General features: G+C 34.9%; 1 protein-coding gene across 1 annotated transcript; it reads left to right on the forward strand.

Moving 5' to 3' along the window:
* The first annotated feature begins 1,836 nt into the window (after positions 1-1,836).
* Positions 1,837-4,010, forward strand: LOC104903006 (hypothetical protein). The gene has a single exon (XM_010690975.4). It carries the CDS (start codon positions 3,018-3,020, stop codon positions 3,789-3,791), a length of 774 nt encoding a protein of 257 aa, XP_010689277.2. The 5' UTR covers positions 1,837-3,017; the 3' UTR covers positions 3,792-4,010.
* The last annotated feature ends 18,423 nt before the right edge of the window (positions 4,011-22,433 follow it).

The raw sequence follows: 22,433 nt of genomic DNA on the forward strand, positions 1-22,433 counted from the left end.
GCCATTATTAGTCTTAATATGAATTGATTTTTACTTGACCAACTAAAAAAATAGTTGATCGTGTATTAAACAATCTGCTATTATTTTACTTTAAAACTGTACGTAAAAGTTATACAATATATAGATCGACTAATAATCATTATAATTGAAAGTGAGTTTGCAATTTTTAGTTTACAAAACTGTATGACCAAAACAAATTATAGATCTTTCATTCTTTCATATGACCAAAACCTGAGATTGAATGGAACTTAAAACCAGCTCGATCTTTACCTTAAACCACCTAGCAAATGACAAGAATCTACAAAAACTAAAACTCGAACTTGAAACACAAGATGACCCACCAAATCGGGTCCGAATAAAAATAACCAATTCCTTAATTGATTTCATCAGGACTTGACCCAAATCGACCCAAATCAAACTCAAATTAACCCAAAATTTTTTTTTGGTTAAAAAGGGACAACTTAAATGAATTTAAAAAGTCTACAGAATTTAAGATATTACAATCAGAAATTTAATGTTGTATGCAATAATTAGGGGTGGAAAAGGTCCTAGTTAGCCAAACTTAACTCTAGAAAAAGCTTAATAGATTTTGAGAAGGGTGATATTATGACATGCAAAGAACCGCTCAGAAAGGAAAATAAAAAAGAAAAAAAACATTGTCAAAGGAATTATAAATATGTTATACGTATGAAAGATTCAGAAAGTCCTGGAGTAAAAACGTAGAATGGCATGGTTAGCATCATTGCACAAAACCCTTCATGCCATTAATCCTGTCATTGGTCATAAGCATGATAAATTAACTACTGTTACTTCAGCCCTGTTCTATTCAATTTATAGTTGCTAATCTCAACTTATTTGAACTCAAATAAACTTATCGAACTTATTACACTTTGTTAGATATGAACTTATTTGAACTTATCTAAAGATATTATTTTTAATAAAGACTAAAAATAAGGTGAACAGAACAAGCCTAACATATGATTTTTTTTAATGACAACTAAAACATGAAGATCAATAAAATGAGCTGTTTCAGTTAATTAGTCCATTATGCCTCCCTCCAAGATGTTTGATAAGACTTCGTAGTATTTGAGTAATTACTTGAAGTAGAAATGATCCAAAGTGTTTGAGATCTGGCTGGCATAATCTTCTAAGGGCTTAGCCTAGAACTAGTAAAAATACAAAACCGATCGTGCTCTCCTCATTATCTACATACCCTTTTTGGAAAGGGGGTTTGGGGTAACCAAAACTAAATCATGAATTCACCATCAAATCACCAACTTGCACTAATATAAACATGTAAAATACGCAATTTGCCCATAGATAATTTAAGTTTTCGATTCTTCAACTTTCAAATCAAGTGCATAGCATTTGGGAGATCATGACAAGTAGAGTAGCTAAGGAGAATGTAAAAATACCGTACGTTCGCATAGCAATCCGTTATAATTAAGATTAGAGGTGATGCCAACATCACTAGACTATCGCCTGCTGGCTGCTGCTCAAATATATGCGGTACAACTTATTGCATTGCTGATTTTCTGATGAGTACAGTAATCAGCAATACAGTATTTTTGCAACTAAAAGCTCGTGACCGACGAATTGGTTATGGATAAACTTAAGAAAAGTATCCGTGTGTCAAATTATAGAAACATTAAAATAAGGAAGGAGTTATTTTAAGTAACCCCACTTTAGTATGATTGAGCATGAGACAAGAGGTAGGTGCCTCAACTTTAATTTCCGGCAGACAAATTGATGGTCCAAATGCTAAAGCATGCTTAAAGTCATGATTATAGGAGCAAAGATAGATGCAAAAATTAGCTTAATCTTGCAAGAGATCAGAAATGCTGGTCCCTCTTGATCATGTCTACAGATTACAGCAATCTCAAATACTAAAGCAGCACTGCAAAAGTGTCCATCTTCATTTGATTAACACTAGAATTATCAGTGGACTCACTGTTGATAAAATTGCCAATTAGCAACAATAGTAATATCTTACTAAAAACAAGTCATAATTGTAGTGCTCCTCATATTTTTATTTTCTTCTCTAGTTTCATAACTAGATCCCTGAGTAATGCTCCAGATTTTTTCCAAGAGCTCGATCCGTTTCCTCGGGTTTCTTAAGAGCCATATTAGCTTGTAAAGAGAAGACAAGGCGACTCTTTTCGAAGCAAAAAATATATTAGTTGAATCACAAGTGGAGTGAAGCATACATTGTTTATTAAAACTAACAAGATCTAAGCATGGTTTTGGTGTGACAGAAGCTTATTTTGAAGTTGGATATCTCCCAGAAAAGCCTGTTGAAGAAAAGAAAAAAAAATAAAGAAAACAGAAAGGTAGCTAGTTTATAATTATAATTAGTGCTTACACTGCTTAGTGTGTAGTGTGTAGTGTGTACTAGGGTTTAGTTTGATCTTTGTTTTATATTTTTGTTTAAAATGCAAGTTGGAGGGAAAGTGCCATGTGGTGAGCTCAGAAGAGTTCACATGGCTTCCCTTACTTCAAAGTCCTCTCCATTAAAGCTATAAAAACTAGGTACCTGAAAAACCAGTTTATGGGTTTTTCAAGAGAGAATCACTTCCTAAAAAACACCCAACTCTTTGCTAAGAAAGCCTAGTTTCTTTTCTTAGATAAAATTTTTCTTTCATAACTTTCTGATTGTAAGTGTGACCTCTGAGAAGTGAAATTAGGCAATCAATCTGTTTGAGGACGCGTTTAGAAGGAGCTCTTTCGCTTTCTTTGCTGATTTACTACATTCTTTAGGCATTACAGTACTTCAGCTGTATCCATTACCGGTCATCAGGTGAATTTCAGGAGTGTCCCCTTTTACACTGAACCTGTTTGAATCTTTTAGGAAAGGTTCATTTTGATATTGTTTCTTCTTGGACTAATCACTTGAAAAAACTTTCATATTCCATCCATTATTCATCATATTATTTAGATCAAGAACCCCAGTAAACCTATAGAGTGTTTCATCAGTAAACATATTGCTTAGTTTTTTTTTTTATATCTAAGAAGCAAGAATGGCAGGTTATCCATGCTTAGTTAGAAATCCATATTCTTGGCTTTGTGCCCTTGGCTTCTTACTTGCACTTTCTCATTCTCTAGAATTTGGGTTTCTATCTATCTTCCTCACATCATCAGCTATTGTTTTATATCCTGTAATTCTGTGTCGCTCAAAGCAAATACCAACGCCGAGAGAACAAGAATCTAGTCTTCAAGACAACAATAAGTTAAGCGAATCTTTGGAAGAAGAAGAGGGCAGTCCAATGTATGCAGCCTTACCTGTGCCTACCCCGAGTGTGAGAGAGCACAAAACAATAGAAGAACAAGTTGCTGCAGTGGATGAAGAAAATGTATCAAAGCTCCAAAATCTGCAGAAAGTTGAAGGTAAAACAGGAGGTGAATACTTGGTAAGGTCATCAGAAGAACTACTGTCTGACAGTGAAAGTGGTCTTGATCACACGACTTCGAGTGAAGATTCAGAAAATGACTCAATATTCAGAGAAAATCTGAGTCACAGCACAAATTACTCTGATGGGTCAATCTCAGATGAAGAGAGCTTGATCGAAATCGCTCTACCGACAGGTCATTATGTCGATTCAAAGAGATCGCCACAGGAGCAGCAGTCGTGGTATGCAGGGTTACAGCAGAAATGGCCAGATTGCTCGTTGGAATCCCATTTCAGGCAGAAAAATTGGATGGAAATGTTAAATGAGATGAATGAAGAAAACTTCATTGAAATTGATCTTTGCATGGGCTCCATCAAATGTTCAAGGTTCGAAATTCAAGCATGATCAAATAACATATATAAATATATAGAGACAAACATTTTACTCCCAAACTCAGTTGGGAATTAGTATTGGGTTCTTTTTGATCCTTTCATGGATTTTCTTTCCCATTGTTTAAGCTAAGCTTTGTGCTACCTTTGCATTCACCTCGGATGCCATTTCAAGCACCAAGTATTGTTTATTTTTGCTAAATCTTTATGTGATTAAAGTAATTAATCTCTGACACCCATTTCTGTTTTATATTACACACTCTTCTTCTTGATCTTTGCTAGACATAATATAACTATGTGTTTATGTCAGAACTATATTTTTAAAATTGTTTTGGCAGATTTCACCTGAATTACTCTGACAGATTCCTGGTCAACTTACACTTGCAAATTCTCAAATGCTAAGTGACTAACGATAGCATCCTATGAACCTTCAAAAACTAAGCTCAATGGTCATAGAATCTATGTAGGGTTTACAAGTATATTCTACAAGGTTAAAGTCTAATTAATCTTCCTCTATTTCATATTAGTTGACCCACTTTGACTTTTGACACTATTCATAATACGATGTATAGCATAGTTGCTAGAACATTGGGATTTTAATCTATTAGTCACATGTTCAAGTCCTACCATTGTCCGACTATTCTATATGGCTTTGTATAACAATCATGCTATCTCAAATGAGCGATGTAAGGAGGGTTACCTACTAGATAAAGTTTTGGAAAAATATTAATAACTACCTTTTATATACACTTTTCTTCAAATAACTATCTTTTATAAAAAAAAATAACTTCCTTTTTAACTACCAAAACGTAAGAAATATTACTACCACTTGATGGATTCCATCCAAAGATTCATCTAGTGGGGTCCACTAATTAATTTACCGCTGAATTTTTACCATGTCAATCTAGCAAGATCCGACCATGGTCCCTCCTGAGCGGACTCCGTCAAAAAAATAATCCAAATCCGACTCGGTTTAAAAAGTCCGACTCGAACTCGGAGGAGGGTTGGAGTCATATCCTATACAAAAAATCCGACATCTGAATCCGGTTACAACTTTCACTAGTACATAATTGTTAATTTGCGTCGGACCTGGGACCACTATTTGTGTCGGATATTGGTCCGACAACATAGGTTTCGACGCAAATGACGAAGACATGATATTCGTTGGATAAGGGGCCGACGCAGTTGAGGAACTATTTGTGTTGGACAGGGCTCGAGGTGCGACGCACATGATGCATCGCCCCAGCATACAAAATGCATTTGCGTCTCCTATCTGCGTCGCACGTTGGACCATATGCGATGCAGATCAAACATCTTTTATTAAAAAAAAAAAAGAATTTGCGTCGGATGATAACCAACATCCTACGCAAATGATAGATTATACATTAAAAAAATATAACCATACCAACCAAACAACAAGCACAAAATAGTTTTGAACATACGAAACTCAACAGTTCTGCACATACGCAAATGGCTGATTATTAAAACATGATTATTTATTCTTTATGATAATTCTGTAATCAGATAACATGAATGAAAATCTAAAATGATAAACTTAACAAATCATACAAAATAAAATGGAATTAAACAAACTTAAACAACGAAAATAGACAATTCTTTACATCCCAAATTTGTTAGATCGAAATAGAAAGCTTGGCCAGTAATTTCTTCTCTTCCTCCTCCATCCAAATCAATAAATTTCATTTTAAATGAGTTAAAAAATTGAAGAAATACAAGAAATTTCATTTTTGATAGTTTCAATTTTTTTCTTTCAAAAATAAATATAAATATGGCAGAAACAAGAAATACAGAATAAAATGTGAATTAAAAATACCTGAAAATCGAGAATTCAAAGAAGATGAACCCTAACCACAAATACTTCTAGATTTTTTCACCGGCGAGCACAAAATTCGAAAGATGAACCCAAGGTTAGATCGAAATAGAAAGCTTGCCGAGATTTTTTGTGTTCGTGCTCATCGTCTGAGTTCGTTTCTCTCTCTCTCTTTGTGTTCGTTTCTCTCTTGTCGGAATTGGTATATTGTAGCACTCGCCGGCGAGATATGTATACTGGAGATCCGAAAACACCGGAGATCGAAATAGAACGCTTTCGTTGTTGAGATTCAAAAGAGATGATGTAATGAACACAGAGGGTCAACAACATGAAAGTTTCGGTATTCATCACAAGCAACGTAGCAAGCTCAGCTGTGAAGAGAAGATGAAAATTCTGTTATGGCTACTAAACATAGCTAAAGAAGGAAAGCTTCAACATAGTGTCGTAAAACGTTTGACAGAAGAGTGGAAAGTAACCAGAAGGTGTCAAGTCAAGTAAAAGTAGGTCATAAAACGTGCGAGAGATATGCGAGAGAGATGAAGTAAAAGTATGTCAAGTCAAGAGATGATATGCGAGAGAGATGAAGTGTTTGAGTGAGTGAAAGAGAACAAGGTGGGAGTTGGTGGGAGAGCGACAATCGGAAATGAGGTGGGAATGAAGTTAGGGTTTGGGGAAATGCGGGGACTGAGAGAGTTTTAAAAAGTCATCGACCATCTGCGTCGCGTGTCATGGGCCATACGACGCATGTCATGGGCCATCCGACGCATGTCATGGGCCATCCGACGCACATGACTTAATAGGGATCCAAGTTTTTAGCTTTAGATGAAAACCACTTGCGTCGCATCCTGTAAGCATGCGATTGAAATCATGGGATTCAGCCAGGTGCGTTGCACAATAGCTGTGTTCGACGCAAATCATGTTCATCATCTACGTCGCGTTCTCATCACTATTCGACACAAATGAGCCTAACACCCATCTCATGTCATTTTTTGCGTCGCACGTTCTCTTATGTGTGACGCAAATAGGCTCTTCCTGAGCATTTGCGTCAGTGCTTCTAGCATATAACACACATACACTGACGCAAATTTGCATTTCTCTACTAGTGTTTGAGACAATTAGTCCTTTTTTATTTATACTATATATATTATATACTTCCTCCGTTCTGTTTTAAATGAAACATTGGATGAAATGACACTATTCAATGACTAATTTTAACTCCAATTTATCGCTATTATATAAAGAAAAACATAGTCAAGTGGGATCTTGTTAGATACGTCTCGATGCATACTATCAAATTATAACTTTTTTATATTTTTTACGTGTACAAAACTAAAGATATTAATGACTAAAGAAGCGCGTTGGGTTACGTGAAAAAGCAAACGTTTCATTTAAAACGGAACGGAGGAAGTATGTCTTTTTTAACTCTGACTTTGAGGCAATTCTATTAAATAAGATTTCTCCATTTGAAAAATGATTGTTTAAAAATAGTAGTGGTTAGATTATTTGCATTTTATAAGATTTTCATTTGATTGTTCAAAAATATAGTAATGATTAGATTAATTATACTTCCTCGATTTTTAAATAAGTGACACAGAGAGAAAGTAGATGAATACCAAGGAACCTAGAGAGAAAAAGTTGGGACGACCACTTGTTTACCCAATCAAATGTGAATATTGGATAAAGTAAGTAGGTGAAGCAATTAAATGATAGCAAAGACGTAATAAATGAGAAGTAAATTTTACTTTTTTGAGCTATGTGTCACTTATTGTGACATTTTACTAAAACGAAAACGTGTCACTTACTAAAAAATGAAGGAAGTATTATAGAAGATTTTAAGTAGGATCGGGTTGAGTGTTAAGATTTTAAGTCGGATCAGAGTCAGATGTCAGAGTTGAAGTTGGAGTCGGATGTCGGAGTCGAATTTGGAGTCGAACTTAAAATTCAATTCTTGTAGAGTTGGAGTCGGGTTATGCATAATCTGGCTAAGTCTAACCCGTTGTCATTTCATCCCTGACTTTTCCTTTGTTGGTCACATCAATATTTCATCAATAACAACCCTCTCTTCTTCCCATTTTCATTAAATCATTCCAAAATCTAAACAACTACCTTATAATTACCATAACCTAAGAAATCACTACCACTTGACGGATTTCATCTGCATATTCATTTAGTGGGGTCGACTAAGTGACTGCTGATTTTTTTTCCCTTTTTATCATATCATCCTAAAATAAAAACTCTTTCCCAATCTACCTATCTCAGGTTAAGGAAAACCTCTACCAAGTTTATTCGACAACTTCTAGACTAGTTCAGATATTTATAATTACTTCAAAAAAGATTTATTCATTGAGATATTAGGATTTGTAATTTGGGAGGTTTTTTCCATTATTATTTATCTTTCTAACAACACTTTAGTTTCTCAATTATTCACAAGAGATTGGTTCTAATTGTAAACCAGTTACTGGTAGAAATTAAATAACATAAAGAAATGTACCAACGTTTATTGGAATAAGCAACCCTAAAGATTTGAGACCAAAAGCGGTTTGCGGTGAATATTGAATAAGTTTCTTTAGCTTGAGTTGGGTTTTGCTCTTTGCCAGGAGAAAGAGATATGCCAACTTCATCCAAGACCAAAATGGAGAGAAAAAATGCAATTGTGGAATTCCTTGCAAGAGAAAGGGATGAGTTGTTGACAATGTAAAGCAAAGAAAACGATGAGGACAAATAGGATATGAATCCATCATATTCATGTATTTTAAACCTTTTTTTCTAATAAATTTAAATTCAAGAAAAGTAAAGAGGATGAGTTAAGAAAAACAAAAAAAGAGATAATACAAGAAAATTGTTGGTTTAAAAAGATGAAAAAGGTAATTAGGTTAGTTAGTGGGCCCACCAAAGGAATCTTTGGATGAAATCTCTCATGTGGTACGTCATTGATTAGATTTTGGTGATTAAAAGGTACTCTTTCCGTCCCATTTTATAGTTCTTGTTTATTTCGGCACGAGAATTAAGGAAGTAATCATTGAGGTATTTTTGTTGTACTTGCATTTGAAGTTGTTATTGTTTTGGCATTACTGCAATAAAAAAATAAAAAGAAAGTCTAATACTACAGCTAGGCCATGTGAAATGAGAAGAGAAAAAGTTGAAAGTAATTTTTTGCGTTTATCCATAATCCTTACTCTCTTACATCAACCAATTAGGGTAGTTTTTTAAAATTAACCAGCCAATAGAATGCAAGTATTACTATTCACACGGATTCATCCAAAATTTTGCCAACAGAGGACTAACAATATAAATAGGGCTAATATATCCAGAAAAAAAAACTAGGAACAAAAAAATAACATAATTCATGGCTTCAGACTGGAATCTCAATGAAGCTTGGTCACCAAATGATGAAGAAGATGTATATTTTGCTCCACAAATTACTGCTGAATCTTAAGTTCAAATTGGGGACTTCGATTTGAACTTGGAACCAAATGATTCCACTTGGATTTAAATGAAATGTCGGAAGATGCAGCAACCGAGATTGCAGAGCAACAACCACAACCAGTAGATGTAATGAACACAGAGGGTCAACAACATGAAGGTTTGGGTATTCATCACAAGCAACGTAGCAAGCTCAGCTGTGAAGAGAAGATGAAAATTCTGTTATGGCTACTAAACTTAGCTAAAGAAGGAAAGCTTCAACATGGTGCCATAAAACGTGCGACAAAAGAGTGGAAAGTAACCAGTGTATTAATAGAATCTCAAATACATCAAAGAAGCAAAAACAAGCCATGAAGAGGTTGAACATGACAACAAACTGGTATCATTGCGGAAGGAAGAGGGTGCAATTACATGTAAATTAACTTATAACACTAAAAATGGGTCAAAGGTCATGCATAAGTTACTTGGCTTCCATGCTAAAAATTTCCAAAATTAGTGTGCACAAGATGGTCAAAAGGGGACTCATAAAGCCTAGGTCATACAAACGCATTATATTCTCGTCTAAAAGAACCGAACAATCTTGCAAGGTTGCAATGGGTTTTAGATTTATTGCAAAGTAATTCACCAGATGCAATGAAGGAGTATTATCCAATGTATGATTGTGTTCATTTGGATGAGAAATGGTTTTATCTAACCAACAAATCACAGATGGTCTACCTTGCTAAGCATGAAAAAGGCATACAGAGCAGCTTCTTCAAGCAAATTCATCCCTAAAGCAATGTTCACAGTAGTAGTGACAAGGCCAAGATACAATGAAGCTGGTAAATGCACATTTGATGAAAAAATATGAATTTTTCCATTCACATACCAAGAGTTAGCAAAGAGAAGAAGTACAAAGAGAGAGAGGGGACTCTAATCACAAAAGTTGTTGAAAGTGTCAAGCAAAAGATGACAAGAAAGATGCTCATTGATAGATTATTGCAACCATCAAATAAAAGTGGCCAGAATATGGGGCCTCAAAATAATATTCATTCAACAAGATAATGCAATGGCACAAATAACACAAGATAACCTAGAGTGGCAGCAGGTATACCAAAGTGATGGTTTCTTTTATTCTCCTTTAACAACTTCCAAATAGTCCGATCCAGATCTCAACATTTTTTACTTGGGTTTTTTAGAAGCATACAATCACTCCTGCATAAGAAAATGCTAGAAGACATTGACAAGTTATTTGAGGCTGTCAATGATGCATTTAATGAGCTAGATCCCAAAACACTAAACAATAATGTATGGCTTACATTACAACATGTAATGAATGGGATACTCAAAAACAGTGGGGGAAATGACTACAATCTACCTTATGTTATGAAGAAGAAGCTGGAATATGAGGGCAAGCTAACAGATTCAGTTAAGCCACCTGGTTGGGGTGTGTTTGATGCATGGGAGGTAATAGATGGAGATGAGCCAAGTGAAGGTGAAGAAGATTAACAAAAAGGGAAGAAAATAGAGCCATTTTGAAGCAACGATTGCGAAGGAAAGACAATTTTTTGACTTAAAAATGAGGCAACATTGAAAAGTTAGGTTTATTTTTCCTTACAAAGAAGTCATATATTTTGTATGAACTTTTTTGTAGTTGAAATCATAGAAAAAGCAATGTAATGCTTTGAAGAAGTTTGTCAATTGAACGATAATCTCTTACTTTGAATATACAAAAATGTAAGAAATACTAAGAAAAACAGAGACTGATGGAACCAAAAAAATCTCAGAAGTCCCTAATCAATCATTGAATAAAACATTGGTAATGCACTTAGCAAGCAAAAATACATGCCACATTGACCAAAAACAAAGCTGGTTTCTAGTGAAAATGCAACCTAAGATATGTAATGCACAATCAAAGCCTGATTCAGCTATGCTTTCAATGGTTTCAAGTACAAATGCAAGCTAAATATCAATCAATGTTCATTCTCATAAATTATAAGGCTCATCATTGATTAAAAGCAACTTCAAGTTAAGAAAAACTAAAAAAAAACAGAGACTTGAACCAAGAAAATCTCAGAAGTCCCCAATCCATCGTTGAATAAAACTTTCATAATGCACTTCGCAAGCAAAAATACATGTCACATTCACCATAAAGCAAGTTGGTTTCTTGTGAAAGTGCAACACGAGATATGTAATGCACAATCAAAAGCCTCATCCAGCTATGCTTTCAATAGTTTCAAGTACAAATGCAAGTTAAACATCAATCATTGTTCATTCTCATAAACTATAAGGGTCATTATTGATTAAAATCAACTTCAATTTAAGGAAAACAAAGACTTGAAACAAGAAATAAAATTAAACACCAACCTGCATACATATATGTAATTAATTTCAATTTCAATGATCTAATCATCCGCACAAAAAATCACAGACAACAACATCAAATAAAAATTTCAATGATCTAATCATTTACACATCAAATTGAACAAACAATGAAGGACATAGACTCTAGATGCCTTTACAGGAAATGAAGTCTTCTTATAGTTCAGAAGATAGTTATACATGCAAAAGAGGAATGCACAATCGAAAACATCATATTTTAGTTGTGTATGCATAATTCTAGCATTTCCTCAAACTAGTCCTTGAACTTTCCACATTTAAAATAAAACATGCAACTTTTCACAGTATATGTCGCAAGTCTGCCACCTATCAGGCTATCAGCAACTCAATATCCGATTCAAACATGAATAACATAAACAACTCTACTAAAATCCACACTAACTAATCTTACATAGAAATAAAAAATAGCAAGATAGATGATTTCATATAAAAAAGAAACTATCAAGAAATTAAACACTAACATGCATCCCAAAGTGTCATTAATTTCATGTTCAGTGATCTAATCATCCCGAACTTTGTTTATGCAAAAAGATGGGAACAGTTAGCCGCAAAAAAAATCACCAACAGTAACATCAAATAAAAATTTCAATGATCTAATCATCTACACATCAAATTGAACAAAAAAAATGAAGGGCATAGAGTCCAGATGCATTTGTAGGAAACATAATCTTCCTATATTTAACAAGATACGCATACATGCAAAAGAGGAGTGCACAACTGAAACCATCATATTTTACTTGTGTGCTCTGCATAATTCTAACAATTCCTCAACCTAGTCCTTGAACTTTTCACATTTAAAATAAAGGGGTGTTATCTCAGCACCCTGACATATAACACTTTTTTTCAAATAACCCCTACATTGTCGATCACCTCTATCGCAGATAACCCTAAAACTGTAATTATCATTAAACGTGATGAAATTACACTTGGTTTGACTTTGAATGGGTTTAGCGTCATTTAAGAAGGTGGTTTATGGCTATTTACAAGGATGTTCATTAGTTTTGATGTACAATTCAAGGTTTTATTGCTGGTAGCAGCCCACAAAAAGGGCGCCAAACTACTTATTTCACATTTAATGCCATCAACCACTTTCCTACATGACGCCAAACACATCCAAAATCAAACCAAGCACGTCGTTTGTAATTTCATCATATTTGATGACAAAATTCAATTTGAGGTTTATCTGCGATAGGGGTGACAGTATAGGGGTTATTTGGGAAAATAGTTATATGTTAGGGTTATCTGAGATAATATCATATGCAACTTTTCACAGTACATGTCGCAAGTCTACCATCTATCAGGCTATCAGCAACTCAATATCCTATTCAAACATAATAACATAAACAAGTTTACCACAAGTCCACACTAATTAATCAAACATAGAAATGACAAAACAGCTAGATAGATGATTTCAAAGAAAAAAGAAACTATCAAGAAATTGAACATGACCAACATGCATAAAACATGAACTAATCACCAACGATAACATCAACTAAATCTAATCATCCCTTTTTTTGCCGAAAAAATTAGCACAGTTAGCCGCACAGAAAATCACCAATAATAACATCAAAAAAAATCTAAGATTCAGAGTTAAGAGAAAACTTAAGTCACTAATTCAGTGTCACTTAGATCAACAATAAATGAAGGGAGATTATGTTTTTCATCCCCTTAAATTTTTCCTTCAACATGAATATGGACTTTTGATTTTATACCAGATCTGAACCCATTAGGGTTCTAAGTCCACCATCTTTGAGTTGAGAGACATGACACTAGTGGAAAAAGGTCATCCGATCCAGTCAAAATCGGGCTTACCGCTTCGATTTTGGTCCAGATGGGGTGGCCTAGCAGCGGTTAACAATGGTTAACTGATCCAGTCCAAAACTGACCAAATCAGTTAACTATTAAACGATCCAGTTTTTGTTGGAAAACCGGATCAATTAAGCGCCTAGTTCGTTGTATACGTATCAGCATTAAATGATCCGATTTTGTTAGTGGACCGGATTAGTTAATGTTATATATATACAAATACATATACATATATGACCTAACATGTGACTAAATACAGGAAACTAAGTTAATTGAGCTTGAAAAGCCGAAATCGGCTCGAAATGATATTCACTTACCCAAAATGGGTTTTAAAACATTTGCTTGGAGTTTAGATGATTGTAATACAGTGGAAACATTTGCTTGGAGTTTACAATCATCTAAACTCCAAGCAAATGTATTGAAACCCATTTGGGTAAGTGAATATCATTTCGGGCTGATTTCAGCTTTTCAAGCTCAATTAACTATATTTTTCTCTTTTAGCCTCATGTAGTGTCATGTATAGTTATTATTAGTATATATATAAATGTATTACAATCATCTAAAATCCAAGCAAATGTATTGAAACCCATTTGGGTAAGTGAATATCATTTCGGGCTGATTTCGACTTTTCAAGCAGTCGAGCCTATATATATATGAGAAATCAAGTAAAATGACCATGAAAAGCCGAAAGCTGGAATCGGAACCTAAGAAGTCGAGCCTATTGTTTACTTTTGCCACCTTCATTTGAAGTTTCAACCATTATCTCTTCCCCGTGATATGCACACATGTAACTTGTCGCTGACTCCACATCAGTGACATCGGAGTTAGTAATGGTGAAAGGCGGGGTGTCTTCAAACGCATCATACTGCTCATCATCCTCAACATCACCAACTCCAAGTATACTTCTTTTTCCCGAGACAACAATTGACCACATGTTAGAAGCAGGGTCAATTACGTAGACTAGTTTCTTAACTTGTGATGCACGCACGAATGGCTCTTCACTATCACGCAACCGACCCAAGTCTACAAGAGTAAATTCACAAGGGTCATCTTTTCTTATGTAACACCGGTTATAATCAACCCACTTGCATCGAAATAAGCAGACCGTGAAACCAGAGTAGTCAAGCTCCTATATATCTTGAATACGCCACAGTATAACAATCTAGCATCAATATATGATACTTGTCTTTGGCACTTGCATACTGTTAAGATGATTCCTCTACTGAAACATGACTATTCTACAGAGATCTCGACTTTTGATCTTGACGATCTGTCCAAAACGTATATACATTAACATCATAACCCTCATAGGAGTGCGCAGCTTCTCGAGGACCAAATGCTAGCCACTTCGGAGTTTCAGAAACAGTGGAATCTACTTCACGCATTACTCGATTATGGAAACAATCAATAAACGTCTTATTATGCAACTGTATCAATTTTGTAGTCCCTTTACCTGGATTCTAGTCATACAACTCCTCCAAATACTCATCCAAGTAAGAATGCACTTGTACTATATGCTGCAATACAAATAAGTGTGATTATATGCGCCTTTCAACAGGTTGTACGATCATTTTGGAGCTAATTGTGCCTTTGCCCTCGAGTATGTCCTCGCGTCGAGATGTAGGAAGTCCAATATGATCAACGTTAGTTAAGAACTCAACCACAAAATTACCGACCTCTTCACTCACAATCGCCTCAATTATACTTCCTTCTGGTTGCGCTGGATTCCTTACTTTATCTTCCAAAGATCACATATGTCTCTCAAAGGGATAACACCACATCAAAAACACTATACCACATAGCTTAATTTCTCGAACTAGATGTACAACCAAATGGGCCATAATGTCGAAGAAAGCAGGTGGGAAGTACATCTCAAACTTGCACAAAGTCTATATCACGCTAGCCAATCAAGTTTCGAGGGTTTCAACCTTTTACAATATATAATATTGAAAAACGAACATAACTCCGTTATGGTATGTCTCACATGTTTCGGCAATATCCCTCGAATTACAATCGGTAGGAATACTTGCATCATTATGTACATAACAATTGTGAGACTTCATACTCGATAATTTCAACTCACTGTCTAAGGTAGCATATCTTTTCATGTTTGATGAGTATCCTGATGGAACCTTAATTTGTACAAAGACTCGTAAAATGACGCTTTTCAGCTCTAGATAGAGTGTAGCAAGCCGGAGGCAAATAGTTCCTATCATCATCCTTCACCTTTTTCTTTCCTTGTCCTTTAATTCTTGCAGGCGACCCTTCTTCATGTTTCTTTTCTTTTCCCTTTCCTTTTCCTTTGCCAAAAACTTTCTCTTTTTTCTTTCTTTTCTTAGTGGCCCTCTTTTGAGCTCATAGTTCTGGTCGAAGCTCCTCACTTTCCAGATACAGTTGCACCCCTTTGCTATCTTTTGTCTTATATGGAATATTCATAAGTGTCCCCAGAATATACTCCTTTTTCCAAACTCCCTTAGCACCATCACTCGCTCCTTTGTCGAGTATAATTTCAATACCCTTGACCTGATCAAAAGCCTCAATACCGGTTAATGGCCTACGAGCAACCCCTTCCTTAACTGTTCTATCGAATGCCTTCTTCTTATTACGATAAGGATGGTCACGTCGAAGGAACATTCGGGTCCGCATATAAACATCTTTGTGACAAGTAGAAATGTATTTAGATTCTGTGTCGTCGATGCAAATTGGGCATGTTTTCTTCCCTTTGTTCTTGTACCCGAATAAGTTCTCATAAGTTGGATAGTCATTCAGAGTGCATAAAAGCGTGACACGTAATGTGAATAACTCATCATCATGTGCGTCATACACAGAAACTCCTTTATCCCACATTTTTCTCAAATCATCAACAAGTGGTGGAGGTAGACATCTATGACGTTTCCAAGCTGTTTCGTCCCTAAAATAAGAATCGACAACATGATATACTTACATTTCATGCACAACTAAGGAGGCAAGTTGTATATAATTAGAAGAACCAACCACGTACTATACTGAGAACTAAGAGTGCCAAATGGGTTCATTCCATCCGTGCATAGGCCAAGCCTCAAAATGCTCGGCACCAAATGTCTTATGCAACTGATTGATACCTTTCCACTCAGGAGAATCAGCCAGATGTTTGAGAAAAACAACCTTTCTCATTCGTTCTGCATCCCACCTCAAGTTCTTAGCATCTTTTTTGATTGAAAACATGCGCTTGAATCGTGGTATAATCGAAAGATACCATATCACCTTTGCTGGAGGACCTTCCTTATTACTAACCCCTGCGCGCCTGTAACACGACTTCCACATCGAGGAAACTTATCCATATTTTCATATTTATTTCGATATAGCACATAATCGTTTGGACAAGCTTGTATCCTCTGGTACTCTAAATCGAAGGGACATATCGGTTTCTTACCATAGTAATTGGGGTAGTTCACAGTCGTTTGACAACATATCACCAGATGTTTGCAACAAGGAAGTGAAGCAATAGTCACTTATACCGACTTTCGTCTTGATATGAAAGAGTGTTAGCACGGCCGTCAGCTTGGTGTACCTCTTACAACCGGGATCTAACGGTTTCCGAGATGCCTCGGCCATGCACTCAAAAATACGAGGCCGTTTGCCAGAATGACCCCCTCCATCATCTTCTCGATATGGTCCCCTTCTTCATCATCATCCTCTACTTCAGTATCCTCATATTTGTCCTTGATGTTGTTGTCATTCTCAACGACATCAAACTCACATCCTTTATGCACATCGTTAACAATGACATTCCCACCATCATATATACCCTCCTCACCGTGCCAAAACCTTACATGGTAGTCTTGCCTAAACAAAGATATGCTCCCTAAGTGACTCATTGCTATTAACTACGCTCACATTACCACAATCAACATAAGGACAATAAAACCCCTCGGTTCCCTTTACAGCCTGATGACTTAATGCAGCATCACAAAACTCAAAGACCCCATCCACAAATTAACACGTGTCACGACTACTATACACATCCATGCACGATACATTTCAACAAAACCTCTAACAAAACACAAGCAACAAGTACCCCATGTCAATGACGAACTTCATTACATGATTAAAGTTTATACACGATATATATTTAATGAAATCAGACATGCTACTAACCATACTTTGTGAATTTAGTTTCATGTGGGCTAGCAGAAATTCAGATTAGTTTCTAGTTAACCGTTTCTGTTTTCTGAGAACCGTAACGGTTTATGATCCTAAGTTTCCCACCCAAAATTTCGAGGATTAACCGCTTCGGTTCTTTTAAGGACCAGAACGGTTGTGTTGTGACATATAGCTTTTTTCCACTAGTGTGATAAGCCTTCAAATCTTCACTGTCATCTTCCAATTTAAGAGAAGAATTAGTTGAATCCGATTTGCGAAAATTATTGAACTTCGATTTCGGACTATAAGTGTGATTACCATCACACGCTTTGCCCATTTTTAATTTGGATAACCAGAGCACGAGTATGAACTTGACGAAATTATATCACCCCCAAACAAGCTCGAAGCACTTTTGCACATGTAGGAAAGCAAAAAAAACACCAAAACAATTTAAATCTAAAACATGATTGCAAAAAGGGGACTAGATCTCCAAAATCGTAATGAACCCGAAAAAGTCTGAAATGTGGTTTTTAATTTCAGAATAAAATCAAATGAGAAAGAGAAAAAATTACAATTCTCTAACATAGATCAATCTCACATCTAGAAATTTTTCGATTGAATTTAGGAGCATTTTCGCGCTGAACTGAGGGAAGAATTAAGAGAAACCAAAGAAAAAAGAGAGGAGATAGAGTGTCGGTACTATGAATAATTAAGAAGAGGGAAGAGTGTTGAATAAATTGGGAGTTTGGGAGAAAATGTTGACCCTCATTAAATGAAATGGTGGACAACTCAGCAAAAGTGAGGGTAATTTAGTCCCTAAATTATAACGACGAGGCTATTATTGGAAGAAAAAGACTGATCTAACATAGAAACTAAAGAAATGGAAACAACATTTTGGGACACCCAAAATAGAATACAGAAACTATAAAATAGGACGGAGGGAGTAATTAATCTAAAAAACGATAAAATATCGTTATGTGAATAAAATTGTATATAAAAGGTAGTTTAGACAAGTAGTTTCATACAAACTACATGAGTGTGCTTTGAGTAATCCCAAGTCGAGGAAATTAATATTGTCAGATTATTTTTGTTTTAACGATAAATTTTACTAATATATACTTATTATATGTTTGACAATATTTGCAATCATTTGACTTTCACACTTGTTATGGCACATCTTTGACCATTAATATATCTAATAATCAATTAGTGAACTTCCAAAAATTAATAAAAATAACATATTGAGATTGATTGCACAATATCTTAGTTAATATCATTTTTTAATATATTATAGAAAAATGTTATAGTCAAAGTTAATAATTAAATTTTTATATTGGCACATGTCAAAATTAAAATGGAACAACTAGTAATATAATGAGATGGCACAATCTATACTGTAAACCCCGATCTTGGTGTATCATACACTCAAGTATACTCATTGCCCATTTAGATCTCCAAATAAGTAAAAATAAGCCAAACTTTAGCGTGCAACGTATGAGACACCAAATGTACGATATAGACTTCGATGAAGGGGCACTTGAAGAGTTGTAGTCGACCTCGAATGGCACATTAGAAACAAGGTTCAAACTGTTAATGCAAGGCCTTTTGATTCATAAGAACCAAAATGCATGCATGTTTTGATGCTCCTTCAAAATTAAGAAAATCGTGAGTAGCCCAAGAATAAACAAAAACAAATAGTTTTGTAGTATGGACACTTAATAAATACCATATCGACAAACCAAGTTAAAGCCATAGCACTAGTATGAAGGACACCAATCAGTCGACTATCACTGGTACAAGACAACGATGCAAATTTCGCAATTGCCAGGCCCATCATAACACTGGCAATATACACAATCTAGCCTATCCAATCAAAGTGCTCCATATGGACAAACTCTTGTCGACTCATTGTTAAGTCCATTTTGGACTCCAAAAAAGTAGTGTTTGGATGGAATACTTTCATTTCAAATGCTTAATTTCAAATAACTAATTTAAAATCCTCACATTCAAATCTAAATCATCTGTTTGAGGAAAACAAGAATTTTAAATTCATCATTTCATAAAAAATGAAAAAGAATCCCACCTTTTGTCATCTCTCTCCTCTTTCAAGCTCTTTTATTTCACTGAGTTCCTTCCTCCTTCCACTTTCCCCAAAAACAGTTTTTTTTCCTCTCTCTGATCAATTGATTATCTATCCTAACAACAGAAGAATCTTGCCACTTTCAATTTTTATCTTTGTAAACAAAAATAAGATTTCTCATCTACTGATTTCCTTCTCTTTGTAATCTGTTTCATCGCCATCTTCAATTCATTAGTAATTTTAGCTAAAAATTAAAGCTTACTAAAGCTTTGATGGTGATCTAGGACTAGGAAAGAGAAAGGGGAAAGAAGATAGGCAGAAGGAATGAGAGATTGACAGGATGAAGAGATGGTGTGGCTGGATTTCAAATATGTGGATTTGAGAAGTAATTTCAAATCCTAAAAAATGTGCTTATATGTTTAAAGGCATGAAATTGGATCAAATACAAATCCAAATACTTAGATTATCCAAACACAATATTTGGATGAATTCCATTATTTGAAATGAAATGCTACTATCCAAACAGATCATAAAGGTATTTTGGTAATTTTATAGGCTGCATGTAACAAATTAATATATAAGCTAGTACCAAATACCAGTCAAATTGCCATCAAAGTTGTACTTTGCTACAAAATAAGAGTCACTTTGATATTAGTACCAAAGTAACTATTTTTATATCAAACTTTATAATTATTTGGTACCGAATCACATTTACTTTGGTACTCCAATGAATGAAATTACTTTGGTACCCTTGTTGGAGTCTAAACTGGACTCCAACTAACAATGACATGCCAAACCAACTTCCTCCATATGCCTTATTAGAAGTGTGAGGGTTACTATAAATATTACTCGATATGATACTTCATGCGTTTTTCATACAATTAAAGCCATAATATAATTTTAAAATCGGTCTATATCAAAGGGCGTTCTCCTTGACTACATCCATAGGTTAACTAATTGTGTTGTGTCTTTGCAGTCGAAGTCCTAGGCATCAAGACTATAATACGTAGTGGTTGTTACTCACCACTCTGGTTCTACTAGCAAATCAATTGACACTAGAAAGGCTAAAATCTTCTTTTTTTTGTCTAAAACCAAACACATAATCCCTATCTTGATTGATGCCCATAATAGTAGCAAGGTAGATCAAACACTCGACAAAAAGAACCAAATACTGACTAGTTTGCATTGCCAAACACGAATCAACATAATAGGTTGATCCAACCATCTTTGGATTTTCACTCCAATAGTTAAATATCTACCAATGCAATAATAATTTCTTTTTGAATGGATATCTTCCAATAATTTATTTTTCATGGAATATCTTCCAATAACATGAGAAGTTCTCAACTCCATCAACCCTATATATCTACGTTGGGCCTGTTCAGCCTGATCAATTAGCCAATGTAATAGTAGTTCTACAAGCCATAAGTAGGAAAGTATTACTTTATTGTGTTTTGAGGGGCGCAACATATCACATAACATGGAATCAAATCAAGATTTTTGGTTTATATATCATCAACTATGTGTTGGTATTTTGTCATCATAATATTATTTTTTTTGTTTTTTAAGTGTGAAAAGAAATTATCTAGGTTGTTCTTACACAAGGCCCCCACCCAAAGGCCCATTATAAGTCAAACACCTCCAACCCTCCTTAAATTCCAAGTAAATACTTGGAGTAGGAATTGAACCCTAAACTTTGTCAGGAAAGATGAAAAATCACCACTTGAAACAATCTCAAATTCGTCCTTAAAATTTTGTGATTGCTATCATTATATTACCTACATTGTGGAGGGATTATATACACAAATATTTATTGTAACACTCCTATGTGTTTAGGAGCCCACTAGTAGATATTTTCTTCCATGGGTACTAACCTACAAGATTTTACTTTGGTAAAAAATCATAGTCCTACCTAAAAAGTTTGTACGCCAAAGAAAAACCTTACAAACTAAGGGCAATAGAAAACGTCCTTAAGATCTTGTCTATCACTCATTGAAAGTTGAGGAAAATGAAACCTAATAGAGGTGTTTTTGGGTAGGACTACAATTCTACGTCAAAGCAAAAATTTGCAGGCTAAGACCCATAGAGGATTATCTAGTTGTGGGCTCCTAAACACATAAGGGTCAGATGTTACATTTATAGACACATAATCGTGTCTCGGTGTCTTTCCAATTAAGTAGTTGATGATGAAACACATTGTGGTCCGGTCCAAAGAAAACAATCCAAAGAGTTAACCCAAATATTGTTTTAAGAAATTAAAGTCTATTTATTATTACAAGACCGGTTTTACAAGGCCAATTAATTATTCATGACAATTAATTGTAATTTTTCAAGCACAATTTTGGAAAATCCAATTAATTATTCTTAAATATTAATTGTATTGTTAATAAATATTTTCTAAATTGGAAGATATTATTAAATCAAATTTTATCCTTTAGATTAGTGATTTCCGAATTCAAATGATGATATATCGTGAAAGACAAAAATAATATTTTAATTTCTGATTATATATTAAAACCGGTCAGATCATCAATTGTGCGACATGATACGTCTAACACACCAGAGTGCGCACCTGCGACATTGAAACAGTTAGTAAAACTCATAAATGCCAAGTCGGTGTGTCACGTATCATGACAATGCTAATCTATCTCATTTTCCTATTTTCCCCATAAATAAACCTCTTTCCATTCGATTTTGGGACAAATTTTACACATGATTTTCACACGGTTTCATATTATGAAATTTCTTTCAATTACCTCAAACATATATTATCCTAAACACTTCAAAAGTACAACCTTTATCTCCAGTATTCAAATACTAGTGGAAAAAACGCAAGGACTGCGGTGCAAGGGTTGTGTTTAGCCCAAAAACTGCATTCCTTCGTGTACAAAGGGTTGCAGTTTTAAGAAAACCGCAGCCCTTTAAGTGAAGGGTTGTAGTTACCCCAAAAACGCAATCCTTCGTATATACAAAGGGCTAAGTTTTTGGGCTAACCACAACCCTTAGGCCTTTTAAAA

Source organism: Beta vulgaris, chromosome 9, assembly GCF_026745355.1.
Source record: "Beta vulgaris subsp. vulgaris cultivar EL10 chromosome 9, EL10.2, whole genome shotgun sequence".
In the NCBI taxonomy this organism is placed as follows: domain Eukaryota; kingdom Viridiplantae; phylum Streptophyta; class Magnoliopsida; order Caryophyllales; family Amaranthaceae; genus Beta; species Beta vulgaris.

Excerpts from the sequence above, each read along its gene's own strand:
- LOC104903006 (XM_010690975.4), top strand. The coding sequence starts at position 3,018 with ATGGCAGGTTATCCATGCTTAGTTAGAAATCCATATTCTTGGCTTTGT.